This window comes from Schistocerca serialis, chromosome 3 (assembly GCF_023864345.2).
Source record: "Schistocerca serialis cubense isolate TAMUIC-IGC-003099 chromosome 3, iqSchSeri2.2, whole genome shotgun sequence".
NCBI classification, from domain to species: domain Eukaryota; kingdom Metazoa; phylum Arthropoda; class Insecta; order Orthoptera; family Acrididae; genus Schistocerca; species Schistocerca serialis.
In genome coordinates, this window is record NC_064640.1 from 56,330,168 (window position 1) to 56,349,156 (window position 18,989).

The window sequence follows — 18,989 nt, forward strand, 5'->3', positions numbered from 1 at the left end:
TTGGCAGACCTCAGTGTTGACTTGCAAGCTAGTGGCGTAACAGTTTATTCAGCCCATTAGAAGATAGGCCAGCAAGGTAAGGTGTTTTCTGAAAGAAAGGCAAAACCTGGTCCATACTACATGGAAGCCTTAGAAGCAGCAGGACTGTTAATGGTTAAAGGCTTGACTCTTGAAAAAGGAGCAAGAAATAAAGGGAATTGCATTGATGCTGTGAAGTTTTATGAGTGCCTGGACAGGTGTGAATATCAGAAAATTCAAATCCCAGAATTGGCTACAGTTTTGAACACTACCACTTGGACAGAAAATTGGGATGTCACTAGTGGAGAAGCAGAAGTAAGAAACTTGTGTAAACATATCAAGCTCTGTGAAAGACAAATCTTAAGAGGTTTCCATGAATAACTTGCTTAGAAGAAAATTTGCAATGTATCTCTTGCCCCTTATCGCCATGAGTAGCATCCCAGTTTCAACAAGTGAATGTGAAAAAGACTTCTCTTAAATGAACTTTATCTTGACTCCACAAGAACATCATTGCATCTTAATACAATACCAAATTGTGTTTTCATCAAATTCCACTAAGAATATTCTAATCTGTAGATTATGTGAATTCATGGTTCCTGAAAGGAAGACATCTGGTGACCCAGCACGAAAGGCAAGGAGAGGAAGTGGGAAAATACCAGTGAACAGCCCCTTTTACCAGTTTGGAAGGCCCTGTAAGCAGCTCAGCAAAGTGACACACTATAATAGTGCTTATATTTGTGAGTTCACTTAATTTTAAAATGCAAAATGATTACAAATACTGAGTGCAGTTACAACCTTGACATGTTGACCGCAAATAAATTAACCCAATGCAACCTTCATTTAACTGAATTTCAGGACCCTCAGTTACACCCAGATAATTTCTTTGTTACTGACCTCCAATTAGAATTAATCCCAGACCTCCCAATTACGGCCTGTTAGTTTGTTTAGTTCCATGTGCAGCATAGCCAAACACTGCATAATTGCCTAAAATTGTTAGATCATGATGTTTTGTCAACTACAACTGAGAGTACCATATAAAAAATGGAACCAACCTGATTTTTTGTCATCTCTTTTTCTTTGCCTCTTTAGTAGAGCGCCAGTCTGTAGCTGTGAAACTGAAAATCGTAATGAATAGTGGTTGGTGTTTACTTAATAATGTATACAACTTCATAGTTTTGGGTTCAGTTTTTCACACATTTATCAAACTTGATGTCATATTGTTGAGACGATGACCAGTTTCCTAACTTTGTGATACAGGTAATGCCTAACTCAGATTAACTCTCTCATCCAACAAGAGTCCAATGGCAGAGTTTATCACCTAAATCATAATGTTATTAAAGCATGGTTTTCAGAAATAGTACCATTGGACTGATTGTTGTTCTAAAAGTCTTCAAAACAAAATACTGAGTGTGGCACAGAACACAGCTCACATTTACATCATGCATGACAGTAAAGACAGTGCCTTGCAGTAATCTATCAAAATAAAGTTGCACATAGATATTTCACTTGGTCCATTCCTTAATGACAGTCGTAGTGTTCCAATGACAATGATGGTCTAACTTTTCTATTATTTACAACACAATTTAGTCAGAGTAATCACAGACTTGCATTAGAGAACTCACCAGTGGGTTCTTAAGCACCGATATTACCAAGTCTTTTCAGATACTGACACTTGCACTTTCATGGAAATGTTAGTACGTTCACATTCAAATGCTGACCACTTTACTCATAAGAGTAATGTGGAGATGTTGCCAAAGTGAATGGCTCCCCTCAGCCTGCTTGGAGGTGGGATGGGTCTCACAAAGACCGGTGTAAAGACATATTTAAGATGAAAAGAGACCTCTTGTTGAAATTTTTTTTATTTTGAGTTATTGTAATTTTTACACTCAGAATTAAATTCTGAACAGTTTGAAAAAAAAAAAATTAAAAAAAAAAATAAATCTATCTTTAAATTTAAGGGAGTTATGAAAGGTTGAATATTTTTTAAGGAAAAGAGGTGTTTTGAGGTAATGCATTTTAAAGAATCACTTTATTACCATTGTTTAATTGGGCATATTTAAGAAACAAATTCTGCATGTACGAGGTGGAATCCAAAATTTTCGGGACTGGTGCTGCCATCTGGAAAGTAGATCTTTGCACCGCTAGGTAGCAAGAGCTGCATATATGATGAGTCAGTGTCTGGAGTGGCATTCAGCTGGGAAGACGTGTTACGTGTCCACAGTGATTTCCGTAATACTCTGTGTTTGGTGTGTGGCGATTTTACGATGGATCCACAAACAGAGCAGTGCGTGTGTATCAAATTCTGTGCGAATCTCAGGAAAAGTGCTACAGAGACCTGTGCAATGATTCAACAAGTGTTTGGGGGACAGAGCATGAGCCATACGTGTGTGGTTGAGTGGCATGCTCGGTTCAGGGCCAGCTGTACAGATGTTGAAGATGATGCTCACACTGGAAGGCCCGTTAGCCGCACAATGTCAGATATTGTTGCCAAACTTCAACAATTGGTTCAATTGGATCAACGTCAAACCATTCCAGACCTTGCGGATGAAGCGGGTATTGGTTATAGGACATGTCAACGAATATTGACTGACAAATTGGGCATGCATTGTGTTGCCGCAAAATTTGTGCGAAGGATCTTGACTGCCGATCAGAAGGCACAGCGTGTTGAAGTGTGAACAGACCTTCGTCAGACCACATCTGATGATCCAGCCTTCTTGTCATGGGTTATCACCGGTGACAAGAGCTGGATTTACAGTTATGACCCAGAGACAAAGCAACAGTCATCCCAGTGGAAGAGCCCAGTCCCTCCAAGACCCAGAAAAGTGAGACAGGTGAAGAGCATGATCTTCATTTTCTTTGATACCAAGGGAATTGTGCACAAAGAATTCATCCCACCCAACCAAACAGTGAATTCCGTGTACTACTGTGACATTTTGCGACAGCTCCATGAAAATGTGCAGCAACGACAGCCCGAACTTTGGTGTTAAGGGAACTGGCTGCTGCATTATGACAACACGCCCTGTCACACATCCTTGCTCACCAGGACCTTTTTGGCGAAAAACAACATGGCAGTTGCGCCCCACCCATCATACTCGCCAGATTTGGCACCTTGTGACTTCACACTATTCCCAAAACTGAAATTCAAGTTGAAAGGTCGTTGGTTCGATGCTCTAGAGCAGATTCAAGAAGCATCGCTGGCGGTGATAACAACACCCTCAAAGAACAGGACTTCCAGAAAACGTGGGACCAGTGTGTACGTGCGGATGGGACCTACTTCGAGGGTGATGGTGACCATTAGTCCAAAGGTAAGGTTTTCAACAGATGGCAGCACCAGTCCTGAAAATTTTGGATTCCACCTCGTATATTACCCTTAAAATGTCCTTTTTGAAATGGTAGAGAGTTTCTTAAGTTAATGTTACAGATTATGGGGTTACTCCCTTCAGACCTATAGCACATTACAGAACACACAAATTTAAAACCAAGTAAATTGGGCCCAAATTGAAAAAAAATTGTGGCCCTGTGCTGTTTTTTGGCAACAAATTGGTATTTTTATTCTATATTATGGCCAATTGCAAATCAGCAATGTCCATAGGCATTTATAGTTTTCATATAAAAAGGGAACACTTGTCTTGTTTGACATTATTGTAATCAGAAAATGTTCTTTTACACAAGGCTACTCTGATCTCCTTGAAATGCCTCTAAAATTTAGGAGATGCTGCTTTGTGAAGCATTACATACACAGCTGTGAGATTTTGAAAAGAGGACTCTTGTTGAGCCAGTGCTATTTTCCAATAATGAGAAGAGGTCCATTTCCAGAAGACTACTGTTGGATTCAAATAACTTTCAGATCAATACAAGCATGTACAGAATGAAGTAAATTACTACAATACACAAACAAGTGAAAAAACAGATGTTTTAAATGTTATCAAATGATTTTGCTTCTACTGAAAATTTTTCTTCTCCGTCAAGAGGTCCCTTTTTGCTTTCCATCTATAATATTGTGATTTTGGAAACTGTACAATCATTTGAAAGAGTGATAGATTAGCTTTAGCTACTCAGTGTGGACTGTAAGTATTAACAGTAATTTGGTTTATGAAATATGTGGTGGTCTAAGGAATTACAAAGATTTATGAAACGGTTTCATATCTCTGCATTGAGAATACCCTGTTTACAGGTACAATTGCTGTATTGAAATTTATGCAAAAAATCTTAATTAATGACCTAATCAATAAGAAAGTTGTCACTTTGTACATAAAAGTCAGGTCAAAAAAAGTATAAGGTAAGAATTTAACAAGCATAGAAGCAAAATCTGCCATGGAAAATGTAACTGGTCACACACTTGAATGTTAATTATATCTTGGGTTAATTATTTTCACAAATATTGAAACATGTCACTGAAAAGTCGCAAAACCAGTCTTTCTAATGAGTGCCGTCACTGAGTCCATAAATACACAAAAGCTCACACGAAATTTGCCATTATTTACTGTAGTAGATTTTTTAATTAAGCATAACTTTTAATAAACATGCCTGTAAATAAAATTAATTATATTTTAACAGTCAGCTGATACAAGACTTTTAAATGCAGTGATGAAACAGAATTAAATATGATTTAATAATAAGTGGACAGCTTCATACATTCATTATATATACACAATTCAGAAAATCAGAACCAAATACCAATAAAAATAGCAAAAATATTAATAGGGATATTAGAAGAGCAGATGGAAAATTCTGGTTTGCTCTGTCTTGTGGTGGCTTGGTACTCATTACCGAACAGCAGAACCTTCCTCTTTCTATCTGAATTTACAACTGAATTAGACTTGTTAACTGTTGAGATCTGCTGCATGCTTCCTACACATACAAGAGTCTCCTCTCCACTGAACCCCAGCATTGGTGATGCACTAAGTGAAATTGACTGAATAAACCCTTCTCGTAGCAGCCTTCTTACAAAGTGTCAGTTCACTTTTTCTCTAGCTCCTCCTCCCTCTTCATTCTATCTAGTTCGTCCCTCACGTTTTCTGACTGCATCTGAAGAGCACAGATCTTACGCTCCAGGCCCTCTGTTAACTTATGTTTGCTATGTATCTTGGAATTTCAGGAGAGGATTTCACCGGAATGTCCACTGGCTTTCCCACTGTACTTCTTCCTCAATGAAAATACTTTGCATAAGTCTCGCATTGGAACCCACTACTCACAAACATGTGACAAAGTCCACACTTCTCATACATGGTAAAAATTTTATGTGACAGTAGTTATGCTACTAGTTTTATTAACTTCCAAATTTTACTCTCTAGAATGTAATGGCTGCTACTAACACCACTACTCCACCACAAATACTTCACACTATTACATGTCTAAAACAAAAGTTTCACCCATCCACTGGTACACTCAACGAACAATGAACACTGCTAAGTCCTTGCACCCTTGCACCCCCCCCCCCCCTCCCCCCACCTCCAAAATGCGGATATTAAATTTGGTGTCATGAATTCACTATGTAAAATTTTTGTATATTGTCACTCTTCCAGCTGTGTGTGTAGCCCCCTCATCAATGCTGGCCACATTTTTAGCCGCTCAGCTTTGGTGGCATGGCCTAGTGCGTGCATTCCTGTTGTAAACATTACAGAGAATACAGCAGTTCAGTTTCTGCAATGTGCCCAGTGAACACGAAATTTAATACGGAAAATGTGCAGTATCAATGGATAAGCTTGTACAGCATCCTCTAGATGGGTATATTCTAAACAGGATTGTTAGGGATGAAAGAGGCCGACAGGGTTTGAAATCCATGTCAGAAATCTAAAACAGTGGAGCGATCCTTTAATCACAGATTTAAATGTAGCCAAAACCTTGTTCCACTCTTGAATAGCGCATGAGGAAAATTAATTTTAAAAATTTTATTTTATCATGATGGTCATTTCTCTCCCTGTATCTGGCAGTCAACTATCTTCAGATTTGTAGAGAAAGTTGGTGATTATAATTTTGTGGAAAGGTTTCACTGCCAAAAAAAAAATAAAAATTGAACTTTTGTTTTATTGATTGCCAACTGAATTTACTGATTATAACCATGGCAGTTTTTCCCTTGTTACATGGTAATACAAAACAAGTTGTTGTTCTTCAAACTTTTTGGACTTCCTCTGTCAATCTACTCACCAATATTCCAAAAAAGGATTGGCAAGTGTAGTGTAGGCAGTTTCTTTAGCAGATTTGTTGCATCACTTTAAGTGTTGTGTCAGTAAAATACAGCCTTTGTTTGCCTTCCCCACAATATTTTTTGTGTGATGGTTCCGATCTACATTATATGACGTCAATAGGTACGTAGTTGAATCAACGACCTTTAAGTCTGTGGGTGACAAATTTTCTTTTTAGTGTAATGTGGAGGACCTCTCGCTTTTTATTGTTCACACCATGCAGCTATTTTGTCTAAATCATTTTGCAATTCCTGCATGAAAATCGTGTATAAAATGAGCTGTAGTGATAGAGGGAGTCAGGTGTGCCAGGAATCACAGCATGTTGATATTATCAGAAAAGGCATTATTAGTGAAGTGTTACGATCAGCATGGAGAATCCACTACTGCTGCAAGATCTCTTGCACACATCATTTGGTGAGGATGGCATGCTCGGTCACCACTTCCATCATGCTTGGCCTCCCAGGTCCCCAGACCTCAATCTGTAAGATTATTGGTTGTTAGGTTACCTCAAGTTGCAAGTCTTCCACGATTGGCCTACTTCATCAAGGGTGCTAAAAGACCGCATGTGACAGAAATTTCTCACCATACATACTGATACACTGTGCAGTGCTGTTCACAGCACTGACCCTTTATGAATGACAGCCGACAAGTTGAGAACATTTTCTTCCATAAAACTCAGTTATTATGTTAATTATTGCTATTGTGTTGTTTGACGCACTATGTGTTGGTCATTTTGTGCACTGTTTCTGGTTTCAACATAATCCCATGTCGTTTCAAGCATATGTCAGTTTTTACCCCTCTACCTACACTATTTCATGAAGTATTGAATTTACAAATGTTAACAAATATTTGAGTCACCCTGTAGACTAAGAACAGCAGTGGGCCAGAATCCCAGATATCATCTCGGTTTCACTTGATGATTTCCCCCAATTATTATAAACTGTGACCTTTCTGACAGAATATCGTGAATATTGTCGCACAACTGAGACGATACTTCATAGACACACAATTTGATTGGAGGTTACTTGTGAGGAACAGTGTCAACAGTTTTCTAGAAATCTAGAAATATGGAATCAAATTGAGATCCCCTGTCAATAGAACTCATCAGTTTGTTTGAATAAAGAGCCGTTGTGTAACAAAAACAATGTTTTTTTTTTTTTTTTTTTTTTTTTAATTCTTACTGGTTTTGTGCTAACAGAACAATTTCCTCAGAGTATTTCGTAATGTTGGAACGCATCATATGTGCCAGAATCCTACTACAAACTGATGTCAATGAGATGGGTATAAATTCAGTGGATTATGTCTATTTCCTTTCTTGTGTGTTGGTGTGATTTGCGCAGGTTTCCTTTCTTAAGATATAGATCTTTTGCCAAGCAAGTGGTTATATACAGTTGCTAATAATAAAGCTGCTTCATCAGCATACTCTGAAAGGAACCTAACTGGTATATAATCTGCACAGGAAGAGTTGCCTTTATTAAATGCCTTAAGTTGCTTCAGTGTACCAAGTGTATCTGTGAAGGACAATCAAATATTTTCCGTTTGATGGCATTGCTGCAGTGTATATGAAATGTAGTGTGACTCCAATGTGGGTGTTTAAGCACTGACATGTAGCCAAGAGATAAGTGTGGCATTTAAGTCCTTCCGACGTGCATGCAATAAATGTGGAAATGTGAACTATGGGGATGTTATAGCCAAATGCGTCCTAACAGGACCAGCATGCTGTTGTTCTTTTTTTGTTTGCCAAAGGACAAACACTGGTTGATATCCATTGGAGAATGTGTATGGGGCAGCATTTCTGTTGAAACCCACCCTTGCGGAATGGTGCACCAAGGAATGCTGCTGCTTCATGATAATGCATGTCCTCATACCGCAAAAGTGATGATGCAGAAGATAAACCCACTCAAGTGGGTGACACTCAAGCACCCACCCTATAATCGTGATCGCTCCCCGTGCAATTATCATGCCTTCAGTCCCTCAAAAAAGCTCTTGGAGGGTTGACAATTCTTGTCTGATAAGAATGTGCAGCAGGCAGTAACAAACTTCTTCACACAATAGGAAACGGTGTTTTACCAAACAGGTATCTTCAATCTGGTGAGTCGGTGGGATGATTGCCTCAATGCTCATAGTGATTTTGCTAAGTTAGCATACTGATTGTGGACGATACAGCGTTTGAACAGATAGTTTTTGATCGCACCTTATACACTGGTGTGCAAAGCTTAAGGACGAAAGTAACTGTTGTATGATTTGTCACAGCAGAGTAACATAGCTTGATGAAACCATACGTACAAAGAAATTTTAGAGTATAGTACAAAAGGTAACAGTAGAAATTACACAATGAGACATATAGAAATGATACTTTTATTCCTAGACAATAATTACATGGAAATCACTGCAATTTACAAAAGACAGGAGATATGGTTCTTAATAGGGTGCGTGTGATCGTGGACAGCAATGCATGCTCTGTAACATGCTTCCATGCTGGCCACAAAGTTCGTTAAGAGTTCTTTGTGGTAGGGAGTACCATTCCTCCACCAATGGGGATGGCAACTGTTGGATGGTTATTGGTGCATGTGGATGTGCTGCAGTGCATTTCTCCGATGCTTCCCGTTGTGCTTGGTGGGATTTAAGTTGGGGGAACAGGCAGGGAAGTCCATTCGCCAAATATCCTCTCATTGCAAGAGTTGCTCCATCTGTGCAGTTTGAAGCAGTCATCCATAAAAATGAAGTCAGAGCACCCCTGAAAAGATGCACATTGGAAAGGAGTACTGTGTCACAATAATGTTATCCGGTCAGTGTACCTTGTTAAAATATCTGAAGGTCAGTACGCCCATGCAACAGTATGCTTCCCCACACCATGACATCTGGATCACTAAGAAAGACCAAGTTCCTGGGTGCATTATGTGTTTCCACCTTTCACCATATGAGGTTTGTTTTTGGAGGGTTTGGATATAATGGTGTTCTGTTTTACTACAATGACCTAGTGGTTACTAATTCCTGTATCCATCATTAGACACACTATTTGCTCGGGACTTTCGTTTCTAAGAGATCTAGTACGTTGCCATAATGATTTACACATCATTTGAGGTGAGCCAGTATTCTTACAGTTTTGAGTTGCATTTGAATTTCTCTCTCAAGTTGAGAGATCTTAACATGTGGCTCATTCATCCATTCTTTGTGTGTACTTTTCTGGCTTGTATTATGAAAATAAATGTTTTTCTAAGTTAAAAGGGCTTGTCTTCAAGTTGAATTATATCATAAATACTAATTGTCAACATCAGCTGTAAGTGGTTTTTCTGAGCTCAAGCTTTGTTTAAACGACACACACACACACACACACACACACACACACACACACAAAATTACATATATATTCACACTTGATAAAAATCTCTCCTCTATGTAATGAATTGTAAAGCATATGTACAAATAAAAGCACTGGCAGGTCGATAGACTCGTAATCATACACACAAAATTCAAGCTTTCACAACCAACGGTTGCTTCATCAGGAAAGAGGGAAGGAGAGGGAAAGACGAAAGGATGTGGGTTTTAAGGGAGAGGGTAAGGAGTCATTCCAATACTGGGAGCGGAAAGACTTACCTTAGGGGGAAAAAAGGACAGGTATACACTCGCGCGCGCGCGCGCACACACACACATACCCATCCGCACATACACAGACACAAGCAGACATTTGTAAAGTCTTTCCGCTCCCGAGATTGGAATGACTCCTTACCCTCTCCCTTAAAACCCACATCCTTTCGTCTTTCCCTCTCCTTCCCTCTTTCCTGATGAAGCAACCGTTGGTTGCGAAAGCTTGAATTTTGTGTGTATGTTTGTGTTTGTTTGTGTGTCTATCGACCTGCCAGCGCTTTCGTTTGGTAAGTCACATCATCTTTGTTTTTAGATATATTTTTCCCATGTGGAATGTTTCCCTCTATTATATTCATATGTACAAATAAGAATTTTATAATACTATTCAGTTTAACCGGTTATTCTTATTTTTAGGTATGCAAATGTGGAATACATTTTGAATGGCAGATGTGAAAGGGGAACTGTTCTTTTAGAAAATCCTAACAATTCTGTTCTGAAATTAGATGAATTTGTTAATGAGGTATGCCAAGTACAATTTCTCTTTTTCAAGTTATTTTTATCGATTAATAAATTTACATTGATAACTGACAAAATGTTCCCTATTGTAGCTTACAGAGTTATTTGACCTGTCTGGGTACTATACATTATCATCACCTGTCAAAATTGCTCTGAAACAAGGAGAAAATGCAGCATTATTCCACAAGAAGACACTATTTTTGTACCCGAATGGAAACTCCAATATCGCCAGGTAACTGTGTGCCCCTGTGTTGGAACACGCATTATAGTTGTTTTTCATTTTATGTACTCAAGTTTCCGATTCCAACTATTAACTGCCTGCCTCCAAAACAAACTAGCCTGTATTTTTGCAAAGTAGGAGAGTGTTAAATACCTAAGATTCCACAGTATCCGTACTCCCCCACCCCACACCCCCATAATCGATGAATGTTTTAGCAAACTCTGCAAATGCCATTTTTTCAAAATGTGTTTTTTAACAGATACTGGTACTTTAATAAGAGTGTCATACAATGACTGAAAGAAAATACGACAAAACTCAATATTAGCCATTGTAAAATGAGCATGGATATAGCAAATTTTTACAAAACTATAGGTCTTCATTTTTTTCAAGGTTTCAACTAATCCTCCTCCTCATACTGCATGTTTGAAACTTAAAACATAAAATTTAAAAGTTAAATTTAATAGCCTGTGCACTTGCATTTTTTGTCACTCAACTGCGCAACATCCTACATGATAAACCAACTATTTGGTAATTGTTTGTTGGACAACAATGCACAGTATCTCACTTCTCTTTCCTGTTCAGCCACTATTTTACTAGCTGTTATAGTACACTTTTGTTGGAACATCATTATTAAGATGTTGGAAGAGCCATAATAGTCTGAAAGAGTTCTGGAGTTCAGAAGTGCGAGATAAAGCAGGAGTTGTCAACAAAAAGACGGAGTAGTACACGATTGCACCATCAGAGAAGTACACGATTGCACTGTCAAATGAAAATGTGAATATTGTGAATATTGAAAAGAACACAAAATTTTGCATTTGGTAATCAAAGATTGACAATTTTTACCAATTTGAAATAATGTATTGCCAACCACCAGCTGTACCAACACCCCATTCCCGTACTGGTTTTGGTTTGTAAAACCATCGTCACTGGAGGGAAAGCTAGACATTGGTGATTTACACATATATATCAATAAAATGGCACTTCACTATAAACTTGACTCTGTCTTGGCTTGCACAACATTTGCTAATCAACTTGTCTCAGAGGATCACAATCATGAACTTGAAATATTTTAAGTTGAGTTTTGTAAAATATTTCAAGTTTGTGATCCTGATCTTCTGATGCAAGTTGCTGTAATGATCAGCAAATGTTGGTTGAACCAAGGCAGAGGCAAGTTTATACTGAAGTGGCATTCTACTGATATGTATGTGTAAAGCACCAATGTTCTGGTTTTACCTCCAATGATGGTTTTATGATGCGAATCCAGTATAGTTATAAAGTTGTGTTGATACAGCTTGTTGTTTGCAATGCATTATTTGAAGTACTTGACAGCTTCAAGAAAATTATTTTAGCAGCTTGGTGGAAAAGTGAGTTACGCTTATGTTCCAATGCACGCAACTCTAAAACGGATACTGCAAATGAAAAATGTCATACATGAAAGATGGAGAGCATAAATTTCTGTGTGAAAAGAGCACCCACATTTTAGAATTCTCTCACCTATTTGTGCAAAGATAAAAATAAAAGTGTGAAAGTATCCATAGCACCAAAGAAGAAATAATGTGGATATGTTGAGTTTTGTAAAAAATTATCATTTCTAACTTTTTTCCTCGATAACAGAGGTTAGTGATGAACTTCAATTATTCCTTCACGAACCATTATCTCCATGGATAACCCATAATATATTTTTGAAATTTTTTGAATCAACGATATTAAGTACAACTAAAAAATACCTCTCCTATAAAATTCTGTAAATGGCATTTGTTGACTTTTGTTAAAAGGGTTGTCACCTGGCAGTGTTCCATATGTGTGTTACACTATTAATGGAAAAGGCTAGGTTCACAGTTGCTTTGTTTCACTATTTGTGCCATATATTAATCTTTAGCCCTTAGTTGTAATATTTCAGTTAAACCAGTATCATAGCAAGCAATGACTGACAGCCGTATAACTGTATGATACATCATCATTTTGTTTCAGAGTACAGTCTCCTGGTGAAAACAGAAGCTGACACTACTACAACCATGAACGTTAAAATGCTACATTATCATCAAGTTGAAGTAAAAATGGGGCTCAGTTATTTTGAAGTTCTGCACTACCATCACTCGGAAGATCATTTACACTAGAAACCTCTTCCACCATTATCCAGGATCACCACTCCCCACAAAATTGTTTGTGCGTTTTGTAGCAGTAAATGGTTTTCTTTATAACATTGAAGGACATTTAATAAAATTTGACAGTAGCATCAGATAATTACAAAGTGAGAGAGAAAATCATTGCAAAGAACAGCACATCTGTAAGCAGTTGAAAGTAAGCATCAGCAGAGTTCTATTGTAATAATGTGAAGTCTCAGCATAGCTAAAGACTGTTAACAACTGCAAAATTCCTGTCATGTCGCTACAATTCAGCCAAAGTGCATCCCAATAAAATAAATAGTGTGAAAGTATGTGATATTGCATAGGAGCAATTGTTATATGGGATTAGGGTAAGAAACTAACTGATCAGCCATATTACATATCTGAGTCTGTTTTATATGAGTGTGATTATTCCAGATGGGTGATGCATACTCTGCAGTTTAGCAGCGCAGATCAAGGGTGAGAAGCTGAGAACATCCCAAATATTACTAATAAGCTTACAGATCACATTCTGGTGACAGATTAAGCTTTATTCTGCAGTACCGAGAGTGCCATTGTGAGAGACGTATCTCATCACTCAATGTTATATTCTCCTTGCTGTTGGTTTATATTCCTAATTTGCCAAGTTTCAAAGTTTTCAAATGCTGTTGATGCAAAAGTTTTAGCTTGCACAACAACACTTTATCTGACCAGTTGGTTGTTTGTCACTGCCAAATGAAAGAACATTTTCTCTAGTTTCTGCACTGACTAATTTTGTTCTTTATGGTGACATTTCTTTTGTTTGTGGTAGCATATAACTATCTGCTCAATTCAATGGGTCTGCCATGTGGACAACCTGAGCTTGATTCCTTATACTGATTTTTCTCCTCTCCTCTCTCCCCCCTTAGTGGGAGGGCTACAACAGGGGTGCACTCAGCTTGGTGAGGGCAACCGAAGATCTACATCTGTGAGGTGGTGGCTCAAAGGTATACAGTTTCCAAACAAATTTTCTATGAGTGACAAACTCATATGCAGCAATGTCTAATATAACAAGCTCCATTCCAGACCTTGAAAGCCACCATGTCATCCTCTACCTTGCAGCATCTTGAGGATGTGGTATACAGTGACATGTGGTCAGCACACCACTCTCCTGGTCATTTTGCAGACTTTACAGACCGAGGTGCCGCTACTACTGAGTCAACTAGTTCCTCAGTTGGCGTCCTGAGGCAGAGTGAACCGCTTACCAGTCCTCTCACCAAGGAAAAATCCTTGGCAGTACCAGGAATCAAACCCAGAACTTCCACATGGCAGCCATTTACACTGAAATGAAATCTGACTGTCTATGACATGACCCATCTCAAATCTGTCAGGTCAGGTTAAATATCTGATCAGAACACAACCTCTATAGATGGAATGCACACAGTTCCTTTATAAATGTCTGGTCAGAATGCAGAGATATGGTTCTCTCTCTTATGAAATGATAACATTTTTGAAAACAAGTTTATGATACATTATTCAATTTATTCCACTGTTAATTTTCCATGTGGTTCCACAATACAATGACATGTAAGTATATTAATTTTAAAAACACATGATTGATTGATTTGTTATCATATTAGACTAATCAGAAGCACTTTAACACATCTCCATCTAACTCGGAACAATGTGCCAGATGTTTGACAGTATGGTTGTATGCATTAACTATATAAAAAGGAATGCAAATGTTAGGGAAGAAGAACAACATAACTTGTACGTTACTATGTAACACATGTGAATTCAATGCTGAAACTACCCATAAGTGACTTTATAAGGTACACTGATTGATCGATGCATGTAAATATGTTCAAAGTAATACATAGCATATATGCTATCTGTGAGGTAACATGTATAGGGAATGGTCAGAATTCTTTATTCAGCATCAGTTCTGTAACAACATATATTGTAAAAATATTTAACATTATATAATTCATACAAGAAATTTAAGAGCATCTTGGGGATGAAATTTATAAAACTGAGACCCAGACATTCTGTCTTTGTTGTCATAATATTAGTTGGTAACTTTTGCCCTCTTAAAACATATAGGTCATGGTACAAATATGTCTTACATTACAATCTATGAAAATACCATCACATTCATCTTCACATTTTTTTAATGAATAAAAAACAATGTGTCTTATAAAAATGTGTTCCCATGATACTCTTACATTATTGTAAGAATTATATTTAAAAATATCTAATAAAATATATATTTTGTCCTGAAATTGATACTGAATAAAGAATTCTGTCAAAACCTTAGTTTATACTAAAAGATCAATGCATCATCTCTTAGATAGGTATTTATTATCGTAAACGTCTTTGCACTTGTGTTTTATTTGTCTTGCCTCATGCACTAAGGTGTGTCGAGTAAAAAATGTTTCTAAATGTATGAATTATACACTTTTAAAATTCATGTACTAATATTGCAGAAGCATTTGGAAACCTCTTCAGCCCTAATCCAATAGAATTTCATGCCAAAGTCAGTCAGTTGGTGAAAATATAATTTCATAATACAACGTGACTGGCTCCACCCAAAATGAAATAGTCAAAAGTGTGTGTGCTTTTATTTTCCTGTGTCTTTTTTACCTTTAAATATCTTCATGTGTGGGTCCACAGCCTCAACATAATTCCTAAATGATGAAACTATTTTAAAAAAATCACTGTAGGTTGGCAGTTCTATTATGCAAGATATTTTATTGCAGCATATACATATATGGTGAAAGAGAACTATGACAAATTTCCAGGTGTTGTCCACAGATACCAAGTGAGTATTTTTGTATCCAGTTTATTACTGGAATCACCCTTGTTTCTGTAAAAATACCTTCATAACAGTCAACAAGCCTGTAATATGCAGTAACCAAAATGTACAACACAAAACACAGAGTAATACAACGATCCTCAGACAGATGCAAAAGTACTGTTATGCGGTTGCTGTTGGTACAGGAACAGCTGTGCTGTCATCCTGCTCTTACATTGAATCCAGTGAACCCATAGACGAGGTGCATATTGGTCAACTCTTCATCACTAAAACTTTACACCATAATACCGTCAACATTTCCTCTGTTGAGCATTATTTTCAGTGCAATACAGATAAAAAGTTAATTGTGGCAAGAAATCAGACAAAAAGCAATAACTCTGTAATCACTTACAACAAAATACTCGGAAGGTATGCCTTAACAACTTCAAAGTTTATGGGTGGAGTTCTGGGTCACCCTGTATATGACATTACTGGCCAGATTCAGATGTATTTTATCGGGGATACATGTGTAATTTAAAACCTGTTATGTGCTACATGGGAACAATTGTGTTCCTACATAGCATGAAACAGGTTTTAAATATGACAGGCATCACTGACACAATACATTTGAAAATTGCCACAGGCTCAAACTAGCCATTGTCATATGCCTACCAGAATATTTTAATTTTTGTAGCCCTGAGAAGAATATGATTGTACCATGTTGAGATTTTCTTAAAAAGCACAAGAGGTCAACACTTGGTCATGAAATGCTCCCATGTTTTTTTGAACTAGTCCACCAACCTCTAGATGAACTTCCAGTGAAGGATACTATTTGACCAAGGTGGCTGACCCTGTAGAGGTAATGGTGGATTGAGATGAACTCCAATAAAAAATGATTCCGTACTTCACTTACAACAGAGCCATATGATTTGATATCTGTTGTATAAAATTATACTCAAATGCTAGAAGGAATTTTCACTTTGAAATACATACTAATTAATGCTGATTTCTAAAACCGTTTATTTCCTTGCACAAATGGTTTTTTCTATATCCTATTAATGCACTAAAAGAGACAACAATACTATGATTATCAGACCTCTTGCAAAGTGTAGAGAGATGTAAACTGATCTAAGTAAGTCAATAACACACAGAAAACAATTTGTTTCAAATGAACTGGTGCTATGATTGAGGTGAAATGTCACTTACTGTGTGGATATTGAAAAACAGTGTAGCAGCATTTCAGAAAGTGATCAAAAGATTAAAATAGTAATTTTATAACGAGATAATTGTACCACTAACAAAACTGTAACTACGGGAGTCTTTGATTGCATTTGTAGTTGTAGCAATATTTTTATTTGAACTTTTCTGGAAACATAAGTGACATACAATTTTATTTTATTTCAAATAAGTACACGAACATGACACAGATCTGGCACCACATTGTACATGATAAAAAAACTTCCAGTGTACATAGAACTGGATGAACCATATGAGGCTGAGTATTAGTGATGCAGATGTCAGTAGAAGAATGTGTGGTCATTCCTAAAACAGCATATATTCCTCTAACAATAAATGATAGAAAAGGAACTACTGTCCATGGTGAACTATTTGACGTGCTTTAAATTTTACAACTTTAAACAGCTATAGTTCTGTAACACAACATTACCTATATAATTTGTACATATTGGCTCCAAACCCTTTTGAGCAAACCAAGGTAACACAAAAGCTGTACGGTGTGCTTCAGGTGAGTAGTATTTTAGGCCAATGTCATCCAATTCTTGGTCAGAAAATATTCGTAATGTCCCCCTGAAGTTTACAACATGTTACAGTTAGAAATTGCAAAAAAGTTAGAGAGAAACTACCAGACAACAGCCTACTGATTCTTTCTGTGTTTATAAGGGAACACGACTAATCCTACTACAGCTTTATGCGACGTGCTTTCCTTTGTTTCAGAATCTATTACCTCATCGAACATCGCCAAACGTTTTGCTATATGAAAAATCAAAATGTCATTATCTAATTCTTAAAAAGCTGTTATTAGGAATATTATCCAAGACTGGTGTGGAGTCTCGAGCTGATTACATCTATTTTGCCACTGTCTGCTAGATAAAACGAAATGGGTCTTTCTAATATTGCAGCAATTGTAACGCGCGCCAAATAAGCAAGGCTGTTTTGTCACAAATGGTCATTTTTATGTACCTCATTTATGTAAATAACACGACAGAAACTAATTTACGGAGTTCCAGTATCAAATGCCTATTAGACCTTCCATGTAATTTGCCTGTCTCTTCTCCTTCTAACAAACAATCTTGTCATCAGGAATTCTGTAACTGTACTTGCCATTGTCAAAACGTATTCTCCAGTTAACTTCACTAATCCTTGTGGAATTACCGGTTCAGTTATCCCGGGTTTGTACAGTGCGTTTTCCACTCTATTCCGAGAATAGGACTTAGCGGCTGCTGGTAGTGGGACAAGGCCGGCATTGCCCCACTCTACATTGTTGCCAAATTTATTCAAGATGGCGGCTATAGATATGGCAAAGTCACAATGACATCATGGTGGGAAGTAAAAATTTTGGCAGGCAAATACTGGGCTACCTCCACTACCCTAACCTCTTAGCCCCCCCTCCCCAAGAACATGGCGGGAAGGTCAAATTTTCGTGGGGAAACGAGCACTAAGAAAATGGTGGGAAAATAGGTCGCTTGGGCTTCCTCCACTAACCTAAGTCGTCCGGCCGCCACATCTTCTTTGGAATTGGCGGAAAAAGGACAGCCTGTGCTCGGACATGGTTAGCATGGACGTAAGTCTTTATTTTGCAGGCAGTCTTTATTTAAACAATTTGAGGCAGTAGCTCCATTCGATGTGTTCACCATGAGGTCCAGAGTCCAACTGACCTAGTTCACAGTACTGCCACCAGAGGCCACTGTCATCCATTCCGTGACGTTATTGAAGATGGTGGTATGTGGGAAAAATGGCAGGAAAACGACTCAACCTATTCTGGGCTGCTGGATAGGAAAGTACTCCGTGTTCAGGTCACAAGTGGCCCATTGGGACCATCCGACTGCCGTGTCATCCTCAGTTAAGGATGCGGATGGGAGGGGCATGTGATCAGCACACCAGTCTCCCTGATATTATGATGGTTTTCTATGACCGGAGCTGCTGCTATTCGGTTGAGTAACTCCTCAATTGGCATCACGAGGCTGAGTGCACCCCGAAAAATGGCAACAGTGCATGGTGGCTGGACGGTCACCCATTTAAGTGTCAGCCACGCCCGACCGCTTAACTTTGGTGATCTCACGGGAACCGGTGTATCCACTGCGGCAAGGCTGTTGCCCGCTGGATAGGAAGGATTGTACTTTATTTACTTTGGAACAATTTAATTAGGGATGGATTTGACATAGTACAAGGGTTGGAACTTAAATAGTGGCAAATACACTCCTGGAAATTGAAATAAGAACACCGTGAATTCATTGTCCCAGGAAGGGGAAACTTTATTGACACATTCCTGGGGTCAGATACATCACATGATCACATTGACAGAACCACAGGCACATAGACACAGGCAACAGAGCATGCACAATGTC

The 18,989-nt window shown here is 38.0% G+C and overlaps 1 protein-coding gene across 1 annotated transcript in view; it reads left to right on the plus strand.

Moving 5' to 3' along the window:
* LOC126469701 (isoleucine--tRNA ligase, cytoplasmic) overlaps window positions 1-12,964 on the plus strand; it is a 162,593-nt gene extending 149,629 nt beyond the window's left edge. Inside the window, 3 exon segments of the mRNA XM_050096875.1 lie at window positions 10,206-10,311; window positions 10,400-10,539; window positions 12,499-12,964. Of these exon segments, the coding sequence (XP_049952832.1) occupies window positions 10,206-10,311; window positions 10,400-10,539; window positions 12,499-12,529 (277 nt within the window). The 3' untranslated portion in view covers window positions 12,530-12,964.
* Window positions 12,965-18,989: the final 6,025 nt, after the last annotated feature.